At 38.0% G+C, this 17526-nt stretch overlaps 2 protein-coding genes across 5 annotated transcripts in view; both read right to left on the bottom strand.

Annotated features, from left to right (window-relative positions):
- LOC148302881 (tyrosyl-DNA phosphodiesterase 1-like) overlaps window positions 1-2178 on the bottom strand; it is a 28522-nt gene extending 26344 nt beyond the window's left edge. For all 4 annotated transcript variants that reach the window (XM_088270877.1, XM_088270878.1, XM_088270879.1 and 1 more), the window contains exon 1: window positions 1651-2178. The gene's annotated coding sequence lies outside the window, so the exon portion shown is untranslated. The remainder of the gene's footprint in view (window positions 1-1650) is intronic.
- Window positions 2179-4719: 2541 nt separating this feature from the next.
- LOC148302880 (protein unc-79 homolog) overlaps window positions 4720-17526 on the bottom strand; it is a gene marked incomplete at its 5' end in the record, with an annotated part of 34238 nt that continues 21431 nt past the window's right edge. The window contains 7 exons of the mRNA XM_088270899.1: window positions 4720-5296; window positions 6138-6260; window positions 7351-7575; window positions 13361-13571; window positions 14203-14378; window positions 15296-15459; window positions 15632-15860. Of these exons, the coding sequence (XP_088127025.1) occupies window positions 5075-5296; window positions 6138-6260; window positions 7351-7575; window positions 13361-13571; window positions 14203-14378; window positions 15296-15459; window positions 15632-15860 (1350 nt within the window). The remainder of the gene's footprint in view (window positions 5297-6137; window positions 6261-7350; window positions 7576-13360; window positions 13572-14202; window positions 14379-15295; window positions 15460-15631; window positions 15861-17526) is intronic.

Genomic DNA, 17526 nt, shown 5'->3' with positions numbered 1-17526 from the left:
GTTACTTGCGTACAGGTCAAATATCTTTGTAGCGAATACGGATTAACGAAATTTCCAGCATAACGAATCTGCAATTCGTCCCCGGAAAACTTCCATATAAAATGTACTCAACCAAAATTCAATGTAGCAAAGCCGATCATAAGATAACGGTTTTTTTTAACTTTAAAATGATGTTACAATTCGTTTTAAAACATTAAGAAGTCCAAAAGAAAATTCCCGATTTTTTTTTTCAAAAATTAAAATCTGTTTGAACTTGCTTTTTAATTGACTTTTCTTTCATTGCTAATAAATTTATTTTTTCCAATAAAGTCTCACAGTTTGAAAATCATGGTTTTATTTCTGTTGTGTCCTGAAGTATGTAGGTACCTATATTGTATTGATCGGGTGTAGTGTAATAATCTTTTTTTATTTTCTAATAAGAGTAGGTATAATATAGCGATAAAATAAATTTAAAATGTGTCATATCCTATACATCCAGTGTAACGAATTTGTATTACGGTGAAATTTTTTTGTTTGGTAATGTAAAGTTCGTAATACCGAGATTTGACCTGTATTATGTATTTCTGGCTAGTATATATCCAATGTCAAAAACTGAAAAGGAATAAAAACTAAGAAACAGCAGCGGGTACCATCCCAAAAAAGACATACACCCCATCAGGCAAGTACATAGATAAGGAGCTATGTCAATTTTTGCTGTTGTATTTTGCAAATCGTGGCATAGCCAATCGAAATTGTTTCATCATGTACATAAATAAAAATAACAAATTAGAACATTTTTTTTACAAAATCCATTTAACAATTACATTGTCAGAATGATGCGATCTATTTCAGATCTGTCCACATTCATTATCCACTTGTGCAAGTCCTCGCCAAAAGTTACATTTCCAAAATTGCACAAAAAAATCCTCGAAATGCAAATCTGTTCCGTTCGCTGTATTCTATCGAAATCTTAATTAAAGTTGCGACAAAACGGGACCAATCTCGTGTTGAACCAATTTGAAATTAGAATTAAGATTAAATCTAGAATTCCTGATAACTTATAATGGAAACGTAACGTTTTGTTCATGTTAAAACGTAACACATAAGTTCATTCTGCATTCAGAGAAGATAATTATATCGAGATGTTGGTTATCCAAGTACTTCTACTTATACTTGTTATGTTTAATGCAAGGTGGTGTGGCGTTCTATTCTCTCTGCCTACCCTAATTTCACTTATTTTGGTGATGCGAGAAGGAGCTACCCGGAACCAAATTGTCTTCTAGAAGACACAAGAAGAATCTTGATGTAGGCCTTATGGCTTTTTTTTAAGAAAGATTAGACTCTTGCGATTAGATCTTTTTGGTGGTCTACCACAGGGTTGGCCGTACAGTGCGATGTGGGGGAGTCTGGACGGTTCCATTCTCCCCACATACTATTGTCTCCTTCGTTGCCTTCCCCATCTAACGACATTTTCCATCTCGCATATTTCCCTTATCCTGGCGTTTTTTATTCTATCTCGAAGACTCTTTCCTGATATGCTTCTTAGAGGCTTCATTTCTGACACTCTTAAGTGCGTTTTTTATGCAGACGGTGCCCGCTCAATTTGTGACGCGACGTGACTTCTCCCACCGGATGCACAGAACGAAAGCGTACAAAAGTGAAAACATTTACCTGCAATTATCCGGAATCCACTCACATGTAACACACAGCAGTAAAGATGAAAAATAACCACGTCAATTTGAAGAAATCCACGACAGATTAAGAATTTGCACTGATTAGATAAAAGGATGAGATAAACACCAATTTCAAGAAATAAAACAGTTCGGAGAATGATTGTTTATTATCTTATCTTTCACCGAAACTTCAAATCATCAAATGTATAAAAAAAATAAAACCAAGTATTGAAGGAGCTGTGCTGTTGAGCAGCTAACATCTTAAAACCTGCTAAAATGCAAAATCAAGCATGGGAGGCCACTCATCCTAACATTTGTTTCATGTTTCATCCAAAATGGTTTTTAGCACTCTCACATGTACATTTAACGTCCAAGTGAGAGTACTCAAATTTTAAATTTAATATTATCAGCAGTAGTTGGCTCCGTCTCCTTTTATCTCACTAACTTTTCTATCCGATAGAGAAGGACAGGAAGGTAAGCTTATCAAATAATTGTGGGACTCAATTCCAAACTCGGCTATAATACTTTTTTTTAACAATGTCCACAGATTATAAAAAATAATTATACATATATGGGGTGACATAAAAAAACAGGAGCTTTTTAACAATCTAATAATACCAAGAGCGATGGAAGAAAAACATTTTATTCATAGTAATTGAAGCCTCAGAAATTGCCATTTGAGAAAAGTAATGGAATTTTTTTAGTGTACACAAATCTGGATAATCTCCAATTTGGAGTTATTTGGATAAATATAAATTGGAGATAATCCAGATTTATAAACAAATATTTGGACACACTCAAAATATTGTAAACTGTAACAGTAAATTAAAATAAGCTAAAGTAAAAAAAATGATATTTTCTAGCTTTTTTCAAGTATTCATTAAGTGAATAGGAATCGGACCTCACATACAAATGAAAGAATTTCTGCTCAATAAAAAGCTTCTTTTATCTCACCAATAGATGTCTCTAGTGAAATTCTAATTAATCACGCAGAATATTTCACGCACAGAATAATTAAAAATAATAATAATAATAAATTCTTTAAAAATATCATTTTAGATTTCATAAAGAGCTTTGGGGATGTGGTGAAGAGGAGGAAGACGGTCGTATTGAATATGTATTTATTGGTCGAAAGAGGCTACACGAGGCGGTGCAGTGTAGCGATGACGTGGCTGCGTCGTAGGGGTGTTGTAGCGGCGTAGATGGACTGTCGGGCTGACCGGAGTATCTTCGTGATGTTGACGAGGGTGCTGGACTGGAGATCGTAGCTAGGTCTTGATGCGGTGTTCTCGTGACGACGTCGGTAGATGGGTGTCGACTGTATGATGGTACTGGCTACGTTCCCAGTGTAGGAGTGAGTTGTCGATCTTCGTAGTCGCGCTCCCGGTGGAGAAATGAGATGTCGATCGTCGTAGCCGCGTTCCTGGCGGAGGAATGAGATGTGGAACTTCGTAGTCGCGCTCCCGGCGGAGGAATGAGATTTTGAGGCAAGGGCTGTACCCCTTTTATATCGTTTGGGAACTCTTTGTTCCTTTGTCTCGGTTGATGATCAAAGTCCGTTGACATGTTAGTCAAAACAAATTGTAATGGGACGTGTGCAATCCATTGTTCCCGGTCACTGCCTCTTTTGTTCTGCATAGTTGCAGTGATTGCATTCTGAGAATTTACTAATGTTAGCGATTTATTGGCCGCTGCAGAGCTACACAAATTGCTTAAAGAGCTACCCCTGGCCTAGGGTAATATTAAATAAATATTAGAGTAAAATAGCGCTTATATTTATTTTGAGCACCCTGAGAACCAAACCCGGGACCTCCAGTACGATAGACATATTTTTTTTTTCTTTTTTCGATTAAAGATTCTTTGCAATAAAAAATTGCTTTATTTTTTATTCGTGACATTTTTGATTATAGCTTAGTTTGAATGGAGACCTAGAGTTGTGGCCTTAGAGATAAAAAGTAAATGAGTCATTTGATGTAATAATTCCACTTTATCTAAAAATTCCTTAAATATATAATATTGTTGACCAAAAATGATTAGCAAAGTTCATTTCTTTTCATAATTCTTCATACACTCAAAGATTATTTTTTTTTAGGAATAACCTGCAAAGCTTCTATTTTGGAAGCTTGTCTGCAGGTTAGGCAAGAGAAGGTTTATGTGAAAAATACATTACAAACACCCAGACCAATTGAAAATTAATATTTCCAGACAAATATTTCATGAATATGGGTTGGGTTGTGGTCCCGTGGTTAGTGTAGTAGAAATAGTATGAAATTTAAGTATTTTTGTAAATAATAAAAGCACAAAATTTTCTCTTTATTTCAAAAAAAAAAAATCTTGAGTTCATTTTGCAATTGGCGAGAATCAAACCCACAACACCAGTTTCGTAGTACAGCGTCTACCCAACTACGCCACATATATATATATATATATATATATATATATATATATATATATATATATATATATATATATATATATATATATATATATATATATATATATATATATATATATATATATATATATATATATGTATATATATATATAAATGAAATAAAATACTTAGGTACCTACCTAAAGATTTTATTAAGTACCTACATAAAGCAGATTGTGAAAATCTACCACCAGATGTCGCCAGACGTCGCACTGAATAAACAAGAGAATCAGATAGATAGAAAAATATTCTATTGTGAACTGTCATATAATATATGTAATTTAAAAAAGATTTATTAAGATTAAACTTTTATTGTCGTTTCTTTAATTAAAAAGCAACACATAGTTTATTTTATTATTATACACCCACTTTAATTACAAAGAAGAATATTACCACGTTATATACATATACATATATACACTCGCAGAAATAGTATGAAATTGATATATTTGTGTAAATAATAAAAACACAAATATTTCTCTTTTTTTTAAATAAATAAAAAACTTTAACCCATATTGTCTTTTATTTGAATCAAATTTTAAACGGAAATTCATCACAACATCGTAATATCAATTTTTTTCAGATGCTAGTGAAAGCCCTGCAAGATTGCAATTAAAAATTGTTTACATAAAAGGAATTACCTTACAACTTCATTTTGACCGCTTATATCATCACTCAGGAATATTTACAGGGGTGTTATTGTCATGGAATCACCAATTAGTCGATTCTTTGAAATGACTTTTGTCCACCTGGCTTGTTCTAGGCGAATCACTGTGCGATAGGAATAACGGGAAGTTTCCTAAAATGGATTAACAGCTATCAATACATCATCAATTTTTATTGAGCTTTTATACTTGGCGTATGTGTGTGCATGTGTGCACGTGTGAGTGTGTATGTTTTTATTCACTATAGACATGTAATAAAAGACGAGGATTCACTACACGACTCTATTTTATTTGCTCTAAATACAAGTAGATAGTAGTGTCGGCTACACAAAGTAGAACTGCGTCACGTTGGAGCTCTGCAGCTCGATCTGCGCCATCTTGAACTGCAGCCGCTGCAGCCAGCGCAGCAGCAGGGCGAGCTGCCCCCCGGCGCCCGGCGCGCTGCCCCCCTGCCCCCCGGAACCCCCCGGCGCGCAGGGGGCCGGCGGCGGCGCAGGCGGGAAGTTGCGGCAGGTCTGCAGGCGCATCTGGAGGTGCCCCGGCAGCTGAAAACCACCCCCACATTACCCGTCGTTATTCTACATACATTTTATTTGATCTAAAGTGCTGCATCGTAAGGGAGTTATCTTTGTGCAAAGTACTGCGTTATGTTTTTATTGTCTTTCAGTGGCGTGGTTAGGACTTTGTGCCAGGTTGTGAGATAGGGTTGTTCTTTATTATAATTTTTTTTTATGTCCATCATTTGTTAGGATTGTGATAGGCGTGTATCAAGAAAAAATACATGTGTGTGTGTGTATATACGTATATATATGTGTCGTTACTTGTGAAAGGGATCCGAAATAGTGTCGATGAATAATGGTTGAGTGGAAATGCGATGACTGACCATTTTCTGTAAATGTCTTTGCACTGTTCCGTGTCTGTCTGCTGTGCTGGCCGGGGTTGTGGGCGTCTGTGTACCGGCCAACGTCGAGTCGGAATCGGATCTAACTAATTGAACTAAACACTAATCCCTTTCACTGCCTACACTGGGGTACTTCTAGAAAATTTGGTGATGGACTTAAAATCTTGTATTTATTTAGATTGGCAGTGACAGGTATATTGAAAGCTTTTAAATGTAAATTCACAGTAAAATCGGGATACAATTTTGTATTGTTTCACATTTTCAATAAATTTCGCAACTTAGTTAAAAAAAAAATTGCTTAGCAAGAGCAGATCTGTCAGGAAGCCTAGATGCTTCTGTATCAGATCTGAGCATGCGGTGGGACAGCTTCCTACATACATTTATGAACTATAGGGGTAATTATTATCCCACGATGAGTAATTATTATATAAACAGATTGAGAAAAAAAAGCTCTTTTTTATTTTTTTATATATCACGCGACTCACCTGGATGTGGTGAGAGTAGAGTACCGGGCTCCAGAGGGGCAGCAGCTTGCTCAGGGCCATGGAGTTACACTCCAGCAAGGCTTCCAGTAGGCTCAGGAAGTGTAGGTTGACAGTCTCGGCCAGCTGGAAAGAGCCGACATCAGCACACAGACCCAATCGTTCGCCATCTCGCGACAGAGGCGGAATCTACGCTCGGATAATTTCGAGGATATCTACCGAATTAATCATTCAAGTCGGCAGATTCATTCACAAAGAAATGTGAGATTATTTTCCAAATTTTCTGTACTGGGAAACGCTCGAATTTATTTAATTTAATTACACTCATTTACTCCTAATATTTAGACACGCTCACACTCTCGGATCTTTCCTACATTGCTTCTTTTCTACCTAGAAAAGTTGAAATCAAAAAATCAAATCAATTCCGCAAGATAGAAGGACTGTGAGGACCTGGCAGGAAGCAAACATCGTGACTTCACATTCGCGCCTGGACCGGGATGAGAGGAGTGGGGGAGTTGTTCCGGACGGCGCTGGACCGTGAAGCTTTAGCCATAGTGATCGCCAACGTTGGAGGGACCCAACAAGGCACTCCAAGAAGAAGAAGACAATGCTATGGTTCAATTTTGTTTTTTTAGATTGGAGTTGCATTAATTTTTTACCTTGCTTATTATGTACAAGAGGTTTATAGATCATTTATTGGATTATTGTTTATTTTAACTTTTTTTAAAAGATGTTTTATTTTTAATCTGTGTTGGGAACAGGAGGGATAATCTAGTGTGGGCCAATCAGGAACTTCTCAGCATTTGCTCATTACTGGGAGAAAACTACGTAAAAGTCCACCGACTGTCGTCAGCAGACTAACCTAACCTAACCTAACCTAACACGAAGAAGAAGTAGAGATCTGTCATCTAAAACCAGCTTTTGAAAGTAGTCAACGGCCCCATCTCTATGTTCTGAGCAGTATAAAGTGGGGACTGACCGGAGCATTTTGTCGTAACGTAACATTCGCGGCGAGCATCCGAACATCGGAAAGAGTACTCGGAAGGAGCTTAGCTCCCTGTACTGACTATACGAATGCTTGCACCACAAAATGACTCTGGTCAGTCTCCACCATAGTGTATCTGGGGAAAGATAATGCGATACATTATATTGGTCCATGCTCTCCGTGCACTGTGCAATAGTATAGGTTCTTAGTGGAGCCGGAGGGCAGACTCACCACCTTGGAGTGGGAGACCAGCTGCAGGATGCAGGGGGTGACCTTGCCCCAGAAGTCGAACAGGATGCTCATGGTGAGGTGGTAGGCCTCGGAGGAGGGCGCGTGCGCGCCGCAGCCGTGCTCCAGGTACACGGTCCACAGCTGGCACAGGATGAAGGCGTGGAACAGGGAAGACATGTGCAGCACCGAGGCCTTGGACTGCTCCGCGAAGCCCGCCATGATCACCTGTGAGAGACACCGCCGTATCTATATTTGTGACCTCACACTCCAGACGACTGCGTTCAAACGTTTAACCGCTTCTATGCCAAGAGCGAGATTTCTCGCATTCTTGGCCGTGCCCAGCAGGCCGGCCATAGAAAAATAGCGAGTTTACTCGCTATTCTTTGAGCCTCTGTATCATACATATGTCCCGTTTTTTCATTTATTTAAAATATGGAACACACAGAGACATCTATTGGGATGATTTTGTAGTACTTGACTAAACAGACGAAATTACAGGTTTCTGATATTATCGATTTTACAGAGATCCACCCACTAGCTTCGTTTGACAGACAGCAGAGTCACTAAAATACGGTTGTCAATTTTCGCGCGTATATTGCAGATATCTATCCCGCGTCAATAATTTTATTTTGATTTATTGATTTTTGTTAGTTTTTGATACTTGTGCGGAACAATTATCAATTTTTAACTTGTTTGTGTGTTTTCTGTGTTGTTTGTACATTTATTTAATGTGTTTTTCGTGTTTCAACTCTGCTCTGTGTGTTTTCTGTGTTTTTGACTTACGTAAATTATTGTGACTGCTGACAATGGAGGGTGAACCTCCATTTTTTCAACAAAAAAAAAAAAAATTAGTTTACAGTTTAAAAAAAACAATCGATCTTAATACATATGTGTCATATGTGACAAGTTGTGACAACCCTGACATTTTTTCCAAATTTTCTGAAAAATTAAAATATGTTTATCTAAGTAAAGGGAAGCAAATACATCGCACATGGAATAAATTCGGTAAGTCATTGAAATATCCTTTCAAGGTGTAATGTTTTTAATTTAAAAAAATATAATTTAAAAATTATTTATTTTGATAAAAAATTCATGGCCTGCTGTGCACAGCTACACTCCTACATACTGGCATTCAAAAAGGTTAACGATTTAGAGTGCGGAGAATCCATATACTCTGGATATACTTCATCAAAAGCGTGACCGACAATAAAATGACGATGACGTTAGTGTATTTCAACAGTCGAGCTGTGAGGTAATGTCACAGCTTACTTATTTCTAATGGTAGGGGGACTGACCGACCATTCGGTCGTAACGTAACACGTTACGATGCGAGCATTCGTATAGTCAGAACAGCGAACCGAGCGCTCCATAGTTTCGGATGCTCGCTGATGCTCACCGCGAGCGATGTTACGACGTTACATTATGACAAAATGCTCCGGTCAGTCCCCACCATAAAGTTCTGATTTATCAATTATATTTGCAAATAAATCAATTTAACTTATTTTAATATTTAGCAAAAAATATAAATACATTTTTATAATAATGTATTATTTTCGCCTTTACAATATCGGATTCTTCCTAGTGATATTTAAAGTAGTGATAGCGAAATTAAATTTTTTTTTATTTAAATATATTAAATTCCTAAATAGGAGGATGTGGCATTGATAGTGAAACTCTGAGAATGAGCCAATTTCACACGATCTTGACACATTCTTGTGAATGAAAATTGAGTTTTTCTCAAATTGCATTTATTTTTAAATATATATTTATTACATATCGCTCTCTCCTTTCAACAACGTCATATATCAAAAATTGACAATTTTCAATTGCCATGTTTTCGTAATGCCCAGAAAATGTACTATATCCCAGCAAAAGCAGCATATTTTAAACTTAATATTTACCCGCTACAGAGCAGAAAGTGTTGTTTTTGCATTTAAAAAAAAAAAGGTAGTGCTTAATTATTTTTTTAAAGATACTAAATATTTTTCAAATGGAGAAAAAACATTCAGGTTTTACCTAAAAAGATCTGTTGCACGGTAAAAAGTTCAATAAGTGGCTTGATATTTATTTTTAACCCTTTCCGGTCCATAATTATTTTTTTTAAATTCCACCAGGTCTACAATAGATTTACAGCATTACAGGGTTAAACAATACATCCATTTTTTTAAAAATAAAACTACACTTGTGTTAAAAATTTAATTTTATTTTGAATGTATACAATCTTGTCTCTTATTATTACATTTTACACTAAATACGAGTGAGAAAAAAATATGTTTGCTTGTATTTTAACACTAAACTGATGAAGAAAAATATGTAGAATGACATTCGACGTTGGACTCACCGGAATAAAGTCCATGTCGAATGGCATTCAACATAAGACCGGAAACGGTTAATACATTTTTTAGCTTTAACCTTTTCTCCGCGTCTTCAATGTATGCGAGCAACACTCATACGCGGCACTGTTTTTAGGGAAACGAAAACATTTTTTTTTAATTGTACGCTGTCTTTCAAATTTATGACGTTGAATAAATATGTCAACCGACACCCAAAGTATTTTTTGAAATCATGAAACCATCTTTATTCTGTTTATTTTCTGAGAAATAAATAAATAATAACCCTCCATACTAAAAAACATACCTCTCAGCCGGCGCCATTTTCTGTCATCAATCTGTCGGCCACTGCGTCGATCGTATTTCTCGCACTTGAGAAACTCGCCTCGCGGAAACACTAGCTCCACTTATGATTTTACGATTTATTACACTAAGATAAGCTAAGCACTAGGAAAGTCATCAATTATTAACTAATAGTTTATTCTTTCATGATGCGTATAGAAGCACGTTAGGTGACAAAGGGACACATCACACTCGAAACACATAACTCTAGTCATTTTACGTTGCCCTAACTCGGAGCAGATTTTACATCTACGAAATGGAGTGATTTTTTTTTCTGTAGATGGAATTGGTCGGGGCATGTGTTTCAATAATTCACTTTTGAATGTCACTCTGCTTTCCGTATCATATGACGCGCGTGAAGTTGAGGGTATACTTTTTGTAAATTGTGAATATTTATTAATAATTTGGCGGATAACATTTAGTTGGAATTCGGCCAAGCCAATATTTTTTGAAGTGACAGATTTAAATAACGTGTATCCATTTAATAAAAACAAATCGATTACATGAAGTCCAACTTTCTTGTACCACTTGGTGGACTTACGCATACAAGAAAGGCTACTCAGCATCATATCAGTTTTATCCACAGAACCCATATTCTTGTTGTATTCGAGAACTGCTGATGGTTTGCAAATGGGTTCACCGGTTATCCTGTTTACCTTTCTTGTTGCTGCCATCGTGTCAGAATGGAGAGTAGTTAAAATATGAACTTCACGTCTATCGTGCCATTTTATGGCTAGAAGTGGTCCTTTATGGAAAGCTTGCGAATCTCCTTTTTTTGTTTTTTTAAATATCGGCATATTTTTTCGGTTGCTCCTTACCGTTCCACAAGCATTCGTATTTTTTTCGTGCAAAAATTGAAACAAAGAAGGGCTCGTGTACCAATTATCGCACCACAGAGTGTGTCCCTTTTCAAAATAATCTTTCATGAGCGTCGTTACAACAGCCCCGGATACACCTAACGATTCACTGTCTGTTATATCTGTACCATCACCGCAGTAAATGATAAAATCTAAAATATAACCTGAAGCTACGTCACACATCACAAACATTTTAATCCCGAATCTATGTCTTTTTGAAGGTATATATTGCTTAAAATGCAATCGTCCCTTAAAAACAATAACGCTTTCGTCTATACATATATTGCGGTACGGCTTCATGGTATTTTTAAATAAATCACGACAATGATCAATTAATAGTCTTATTTTATGTAACCTGTCACCGTACGTAACATTCTCCACGTCACAGTAATGTAGCATTTGCAGGATAATTTCAAAGCGATCTCTACTCATCGTTTTTCCAAAAATTGGACTCTTCAGTAAAGGATCCGTGCTCCAATGCTCCTCAATCGTAAGGTGACGGTTCCTGGTCATCAATAAACAAACTGCATAAAATATATACATTTCCTCCGGAACGGTATTACGCCATTTGTGAATGCGGGATTTTTCTTTGAACTCTTCCGTTCTCATTAGGTAATCGTAATATTGGTTCGTAAATTTAGCAATTTTTGCAATTAAAACCAAATTCAAAAAATGTAAGAAGTAGTCCAACTCGGAGGAATTTTCGGTTAAGCCCGTGGATGGATTTATCCCCGATGTGAAATCATCAAATTCATAAACTATTGGAACAAAATCACCAGATGTCCAAGATGCCGGGATGATTTCTACATTTTCTTGTCTTCCGGTTGGTTGGCTTCCTTCAGCAGAAGCAGCTGAAGTTCCTGCACGGGGACAAGTTGCAGTCTCCGACTCCGACTCGGAGACTCTGGCTTCACACACTGCTTCACATTCATCATCACTACTCATTTCGTAATCTGAATCCAACATCATTATATCCTCTATTTCTTTTTGTGACAGGTTACGGCTCTCCATTTTTAATAATATAAACTTTAAAAAAATATTAATCACAAGGCACTAAATTTTCAAACTATAAAAAACACAATCGGAATATAATTATATATTTATATTTGTATTTACGTTTTTAAAAACACTACACAGTATTGCGAGTTTCTTAAATCGGATTTTTTACAAATAAAAACAAAAAAATACTATTATTTTTTAAAGTTATGTGATGCGATTTATAATATTTTGCAATAAAAGCTAATGCAAAAACGACAAAACACTCCTCACAGATATTTAGCAAAAGTCTCCGAGAAAATAAAAACAAATAAAGTTGAGTATTCCCGAAAAAACGTACACCGCGAACCGAGATTTAGTATACAGTAACAGAAAAATTATGCATATATCCTTACTGACGCATAATCCACTTCAAAACTCGGAAATTTTGGCGCGCCACGTAGCGGCCAAAAGTTGAACTATTGGGCAATCTCACAGTTCATCGGAGATCTGATTTTTTAAAACTAATTTATAAATGTTTAGGAGATATCTCGTAAGATGTCACTTAAAATATGCTGAGAGCTTGTGTTCAAGCAATTTTCGACCAAAAATTGTATGAAATGGTAAAGATATAAGGGCCAAAACTCAGCGTCACCTAGAGGTGCCAGCCGCGTATGGGCCTTGTTCGGCAAATCACCTCTAGATGCCAAGCGCGGAGAAAGAGTTAAAAACAATCTCCTGAAAAATTTTCCTTTTTAATATACGACGTTGTTGAAAAGAGTGAGCGATATGTTTACTACAAAATGCTGTTTTATTAAAGTAGTTCGATATGTTATCCACCAATGCCAGAAAGTACTACTAAAAATGGACCATTTAAAAAAAAAGGTTGAAATATTTCGATTCTTGATTTAGGGTTTTTAAATGCCGTGTACTAGCTTTGAGAATAGGTGTCTGCGGAAAATTTTAGGCATGCGGTGCTTTGACTTTGTGAGGAATGAAGAGATAAGGCGTAGGACGCAGCAAATCTTGGTCACAACTGTCGTCAAGAAAAGGCGATTCAGTCGGCTCGGCCATGTACTCCGCATGCCTCCCGAGAGCCGCAAGCTTGCCTATTTTACAATGCACCAGGTTTGTGCCGCCCAGGACGACCACTGCTGACAATTCGTCGGCAGTTCTCGTCAAACTTCGGGACGCAGATCTGACTTGGGGGGATGCGAGGGAGCTGGCAGCCGACAGAAAAGCCTGGAGACAGTTGGTGGACTCCATATGCTCCACCTAGGGAGCGGATATGGTTTAACGCGCTAAATGCATTTCAACTTTTTGGACGATGAATTAGTACAAAATATTTGAAGACATAATTGAAAATTAAATATGCCTTTAAAGTGGATAAACTTTGACTAAAACATTAAAAAACCCTAGCATTAAAATAAATTAAGGGTAAAACTCTTTAATTTGAGGTAAAATATAAAGTGAATAGAAGATTGTGTGGTATGTGCGGACACGCACCTGTATGTGGTCGGCGATGTGGCAGCTGGCCTCCTGCGGCACGGGTTGCGCGCCCTGCGCCCCCTGCGCCCCCGGTGCGCCCGTGGCGCCCGGCGCCCCCGGCCCGCTAGCAGCCCCCGCGCCCCCGTGCAGCGCGTGGTGCGTCAGCGCGCCCACCAGCAGCCAGGACAGCATGCGGATGTGGGATACGCACTCGGTGAACTCCCGGGGCCTGGGGAATTTATTTATTTATTTAAACTTCATGTACAGAAAGGAAATGAGTACATTGGCGGGATTATTGCTAAAAAGCAATATCTTCCGACCAACCAAAAACAGACTAGTGATATTGGTCAAAAGTTTTATACCATATATCGCTCACTCCTTTCAACAACGTCACATATCAAAAAACTTGATTTTACAGGAGATCGTTTTTAAAGTTTAAGAATATAAGGAAATGTTTAAAAATTAATATCAAGCCACTTATTAAACTTTTTACTGTGCAACAGATCTTTTTAGGTAAAACCTGAAGGTTTTTTCTCCATTTGAAAAATGTATTGGATATTTAAAAAAAAAAAAAACAATACCTTTTCTTCAAAATGCAAAAACAACACTTTCTGCCCTGTAGCGGGCAAATGTTAAGTTAAAAATATACCGCTTTTGCTGGGATGTAGTACATTTTTTGGGCATTCCGAAAACATGCACAACTGAAAATTGACGATTTTTGATATATGACGTTGTTGAAAGGAGTGAGCAATATAGCTGTTTGCAATCAGAGGGTAGATAGTACTGAACATTTAAAATGGTTAAGCCTTGTAGCACATCCGGGTATTTGTCTTATGTTAATTGAATATAGTTTGGTTTACCCCTGCTGCAGGGCGGAGGGCGCGTTGTAGAGCCACGGCATGTAGCGCGCGATGGCTCGGTTGTCCCGGTTGTTGCCGCGGGTGATCTCCAGTGCCACAAACTGCGCCATGCCGCTCTTCAGGACCCCGCCCAGGGTGTCCTCGTTCAGGCCCACCGAGGACCCCTTGCTGTAGCTCTGCAAACCCCAAACTTCATCTCTAACAAACTCTCTGGACCCTAAATTCCAACCTCAATTTCTCCGGACCTTTTTATCAATACTGATGCACTGCCAACACTGGCATCGTGATAATTTTTTGGTTAACACATTTCGGACAGCTGTTTTTTAGGCCTGCGGACCGCTGGCGAAGGAATTCGATAATTGTGTACATATAGTTTAGACCTAAACAATGCCGAAATGCGAATGCTTAGATGGTCAGCGGGAGTGTCCCTTTGAGACAAAATAAAGAGTTGGGTAATATATCCAAAATTAAACAAGGTTTATTGAATTTGAATTCCACATTTATTCATGTATATGTTAATACGTGATGCGTTTCGTCGTATTAAGACATTATCAAACACCCATATTAGCCAAAAATTCAATATGGAATTCTACCAACTGTCTGCAGTTACAATAAATAAAATGAAGAGTTCAATTGAGATGGTATGGGCGTAAAGGACGTAGGGAACCCGAGCATGTCGTAAACCAGGCAATAGAAATGGATCTTCCTCGAAAGATATCTAGAGGAAGAACAAAAAAATTCATAAATGCTGCAAAGAGAAAACATGGTTCGACGACATGGCCTAGGTGACAGTTTCCATGACAGAAGGACCTACAACCTAAGGACGAGAAGAACTGACCCCAGCAGTCTACAAAGACGATAGGTCGGGATGTAGCCAGGAAGAAGAAGAAGAAATTTAGACCTTAACAAAGAGATTGGTACATAATATTCATGTAAAAAACAATGGACAGGACTTTGAAATGAGGCCGGCGCAGAAGGTAAAATATCCTTGCCGTCTTCTTCGTCTTAAGCATCAATCGACCAGACGGGTAGAAATACCTTTCCCGTTCTAGGTGTGTTAATTAGAGTTTGGTGGGTTGCGGCGCATCCTCACCTTGATCTTGGTGAGAGTGTGGAAGTCTGCCAGGAAGTCCAGCACGTCCCCGATGTACTGGCGCATGCAGTCCGAGGCTCCCGTGCTGTACTCCCGGTTGTAGGGGCCGTTCACCTTCAGGCAGTCCTCCAGGGCAGACGTGAGGGGCAACGAGCCGCCCGCATCTTCAAACAAATACTTTATCTTCAACACCAAACTGTCAAGCGTTACTTTATCTCCAACTACCAAACTGTCAAGCGTTACTTTATCTCCAACTACCAAACTGTCAAGCGTGACTTTATATCTAACTACCAAACTCTCAAGACTATCTGGAAGTGCATTGATGGATGACTATACCCTGGAGCACAAAGCTGATGAGCATGAGAAAGTTCTCGTCAGGAATGGTCGTCTTGAACTTGAGGGCTTGCACCAGCTCGTAGGTGATCATGCGGCACATCATGAGCTTGTCTCTCTCCTTGGAGAAGCTGCGGTTACACAGGAAGCTCAGCTCCAGCAAGTATTTGTACTGCATCACGTGCTTCTGGATGGCGTAACTGACTATCTTGGAGAATGGATCAAGCAAGCCCTGGAAAAACACACAAATTTAGATATTTTTTTATAAAAACTAACCATCACACCGCTGGCAGAGAGAATAGAATGCCACACCACTCTGTCTTTGTGCAAACATTCTTCGCCTCTTCCATGTTCATGCATCTTACTAAGCATTTTACTAAAAATTACTGCGTGCAACGGAAAATTGTGAATATTCCTTAATGTTGCTTTTATAGGCCATAGCTCTGTTGACCGTAATATTAGATCTGGTTTCTGAGAGTACAGCTATTATCCTTGGCTCCGCCCGACTGAGTTTCTCCAGGGTATGCTCCTCATATGCTCCTCACCTGCTGATTCATCACACAACACACTTCATTCATTTTTCCATCCATACGTCCTCTTATATTCACGCCGCAATCCTACATTCATGCGCTATCCTCTTCTTTGCGCCAACTGGGTTGCCATTGACAGACATTTTCCCGCATTCGTTCACTAACCTACTTTGTTCGGTGGTCAATGGGCGACTCCACAATTTTACACTATTACTTCTTTAACTGTCCGTTCCGAAGGGGGTATCAATTTCTTTACTAGCGCTGTATCTATCTCCACAGATTAGTCATCGGTGGTACATCGTCAAATTTGCACGCGTGTGCATCGTGTTCCCGATACGCAAGCGTTATTTGACAAATACAGAGTGTTTTTTCTCGTTTCTAATAAGAATTATAATCAATTGCATTTTTACATTTATTTAATGAATATGTATCTGCCTTTTTACACTGTAATTAAATTGTCATAATTTTAATATTTACTTTACCCTAACAATGAGTGGAAAACAACTGACAGATGATGTGATTGAGCAACTTCTGAGCAATACGGACATTGATGTATCTTTAAGTGATGATGAAAGTGATTAAGGGTTAGAAAATAAAGATGATGCTTCCGACGCAGATAACTATTTAATCGAAGAACTTGATGATTTTTACTCTAACAGCATGGAGTCGTAGATATGGAAGACAACAGTAGAAATGAAGAAGAAAATTTGTTCACTTCCAAATCAGGCTACAGATGGACAAATATTCCCAAACCCAAGTTTCACTGTACAAACTGTTCATACAACGTAATGTCATTTTTGTATTGTTTCTCTCTGTCTGAATTTTTTTAACATTCTTTTTTTTTCACCAAAATATAACGACAAATTAAAAACCCGCAGTGTAGTATGCTTCTCTCTCTCTCTCTCTCTTCTCACCCCCTCTCGCACGCATCGTTTCCGGCCGAAGCGCGACTAGTGGCCAGTGATGTTTGAACTTCGGGTGGAATTGAATGTCATTTCCGCAGAGAACTTCTTCGCAGCTATGTTTTTTTTGAAAATTATTATGTTTATTGCAGAAAATTCAAATTATAATGAAAAAAATAGAATTACAATAGCATGATAAACATTTTGACATAAGTCGAATTTGTAAAAAAACTGTATTTATAGCATTTTACTTGGGGTATTGCCAGTACCCCCTTCGGAACCCGCGGATTGTTTCCTTTTTATTCCAGACCGGAAAGGTTTAAAGAAATGAACACATTGTTTACGGGAAACGCTTAAAAGCGCCTTTTACACACTGCTGGTTAAACGTCGTATCGCCATCGCCAAAAGTGCCATGTCTAAGCTAGACAAAATCTGGAAAGACCGGGGTGTGAGTAACAACACCAAG

This window comes from Brachycentrus maculatus, unplaced genomic scaffold (assembly GCF_059751285.1).
Source record: "Brachycentrus maculatus isolate JH-2025_06_01 unplaced genomic scaffold, ASM5975128v1 h1tg000400l, whole genome shotgun sequence".
NCBI lineage: Eukaryota > Metazoa > Arthropoda > Insecta > Trichoptera > Brachycentridae > Brachycentrus > Brachycentrus maculatus.
This window is presented reverse-complemented; position numbering and strand designations above follow the sequence as displayed.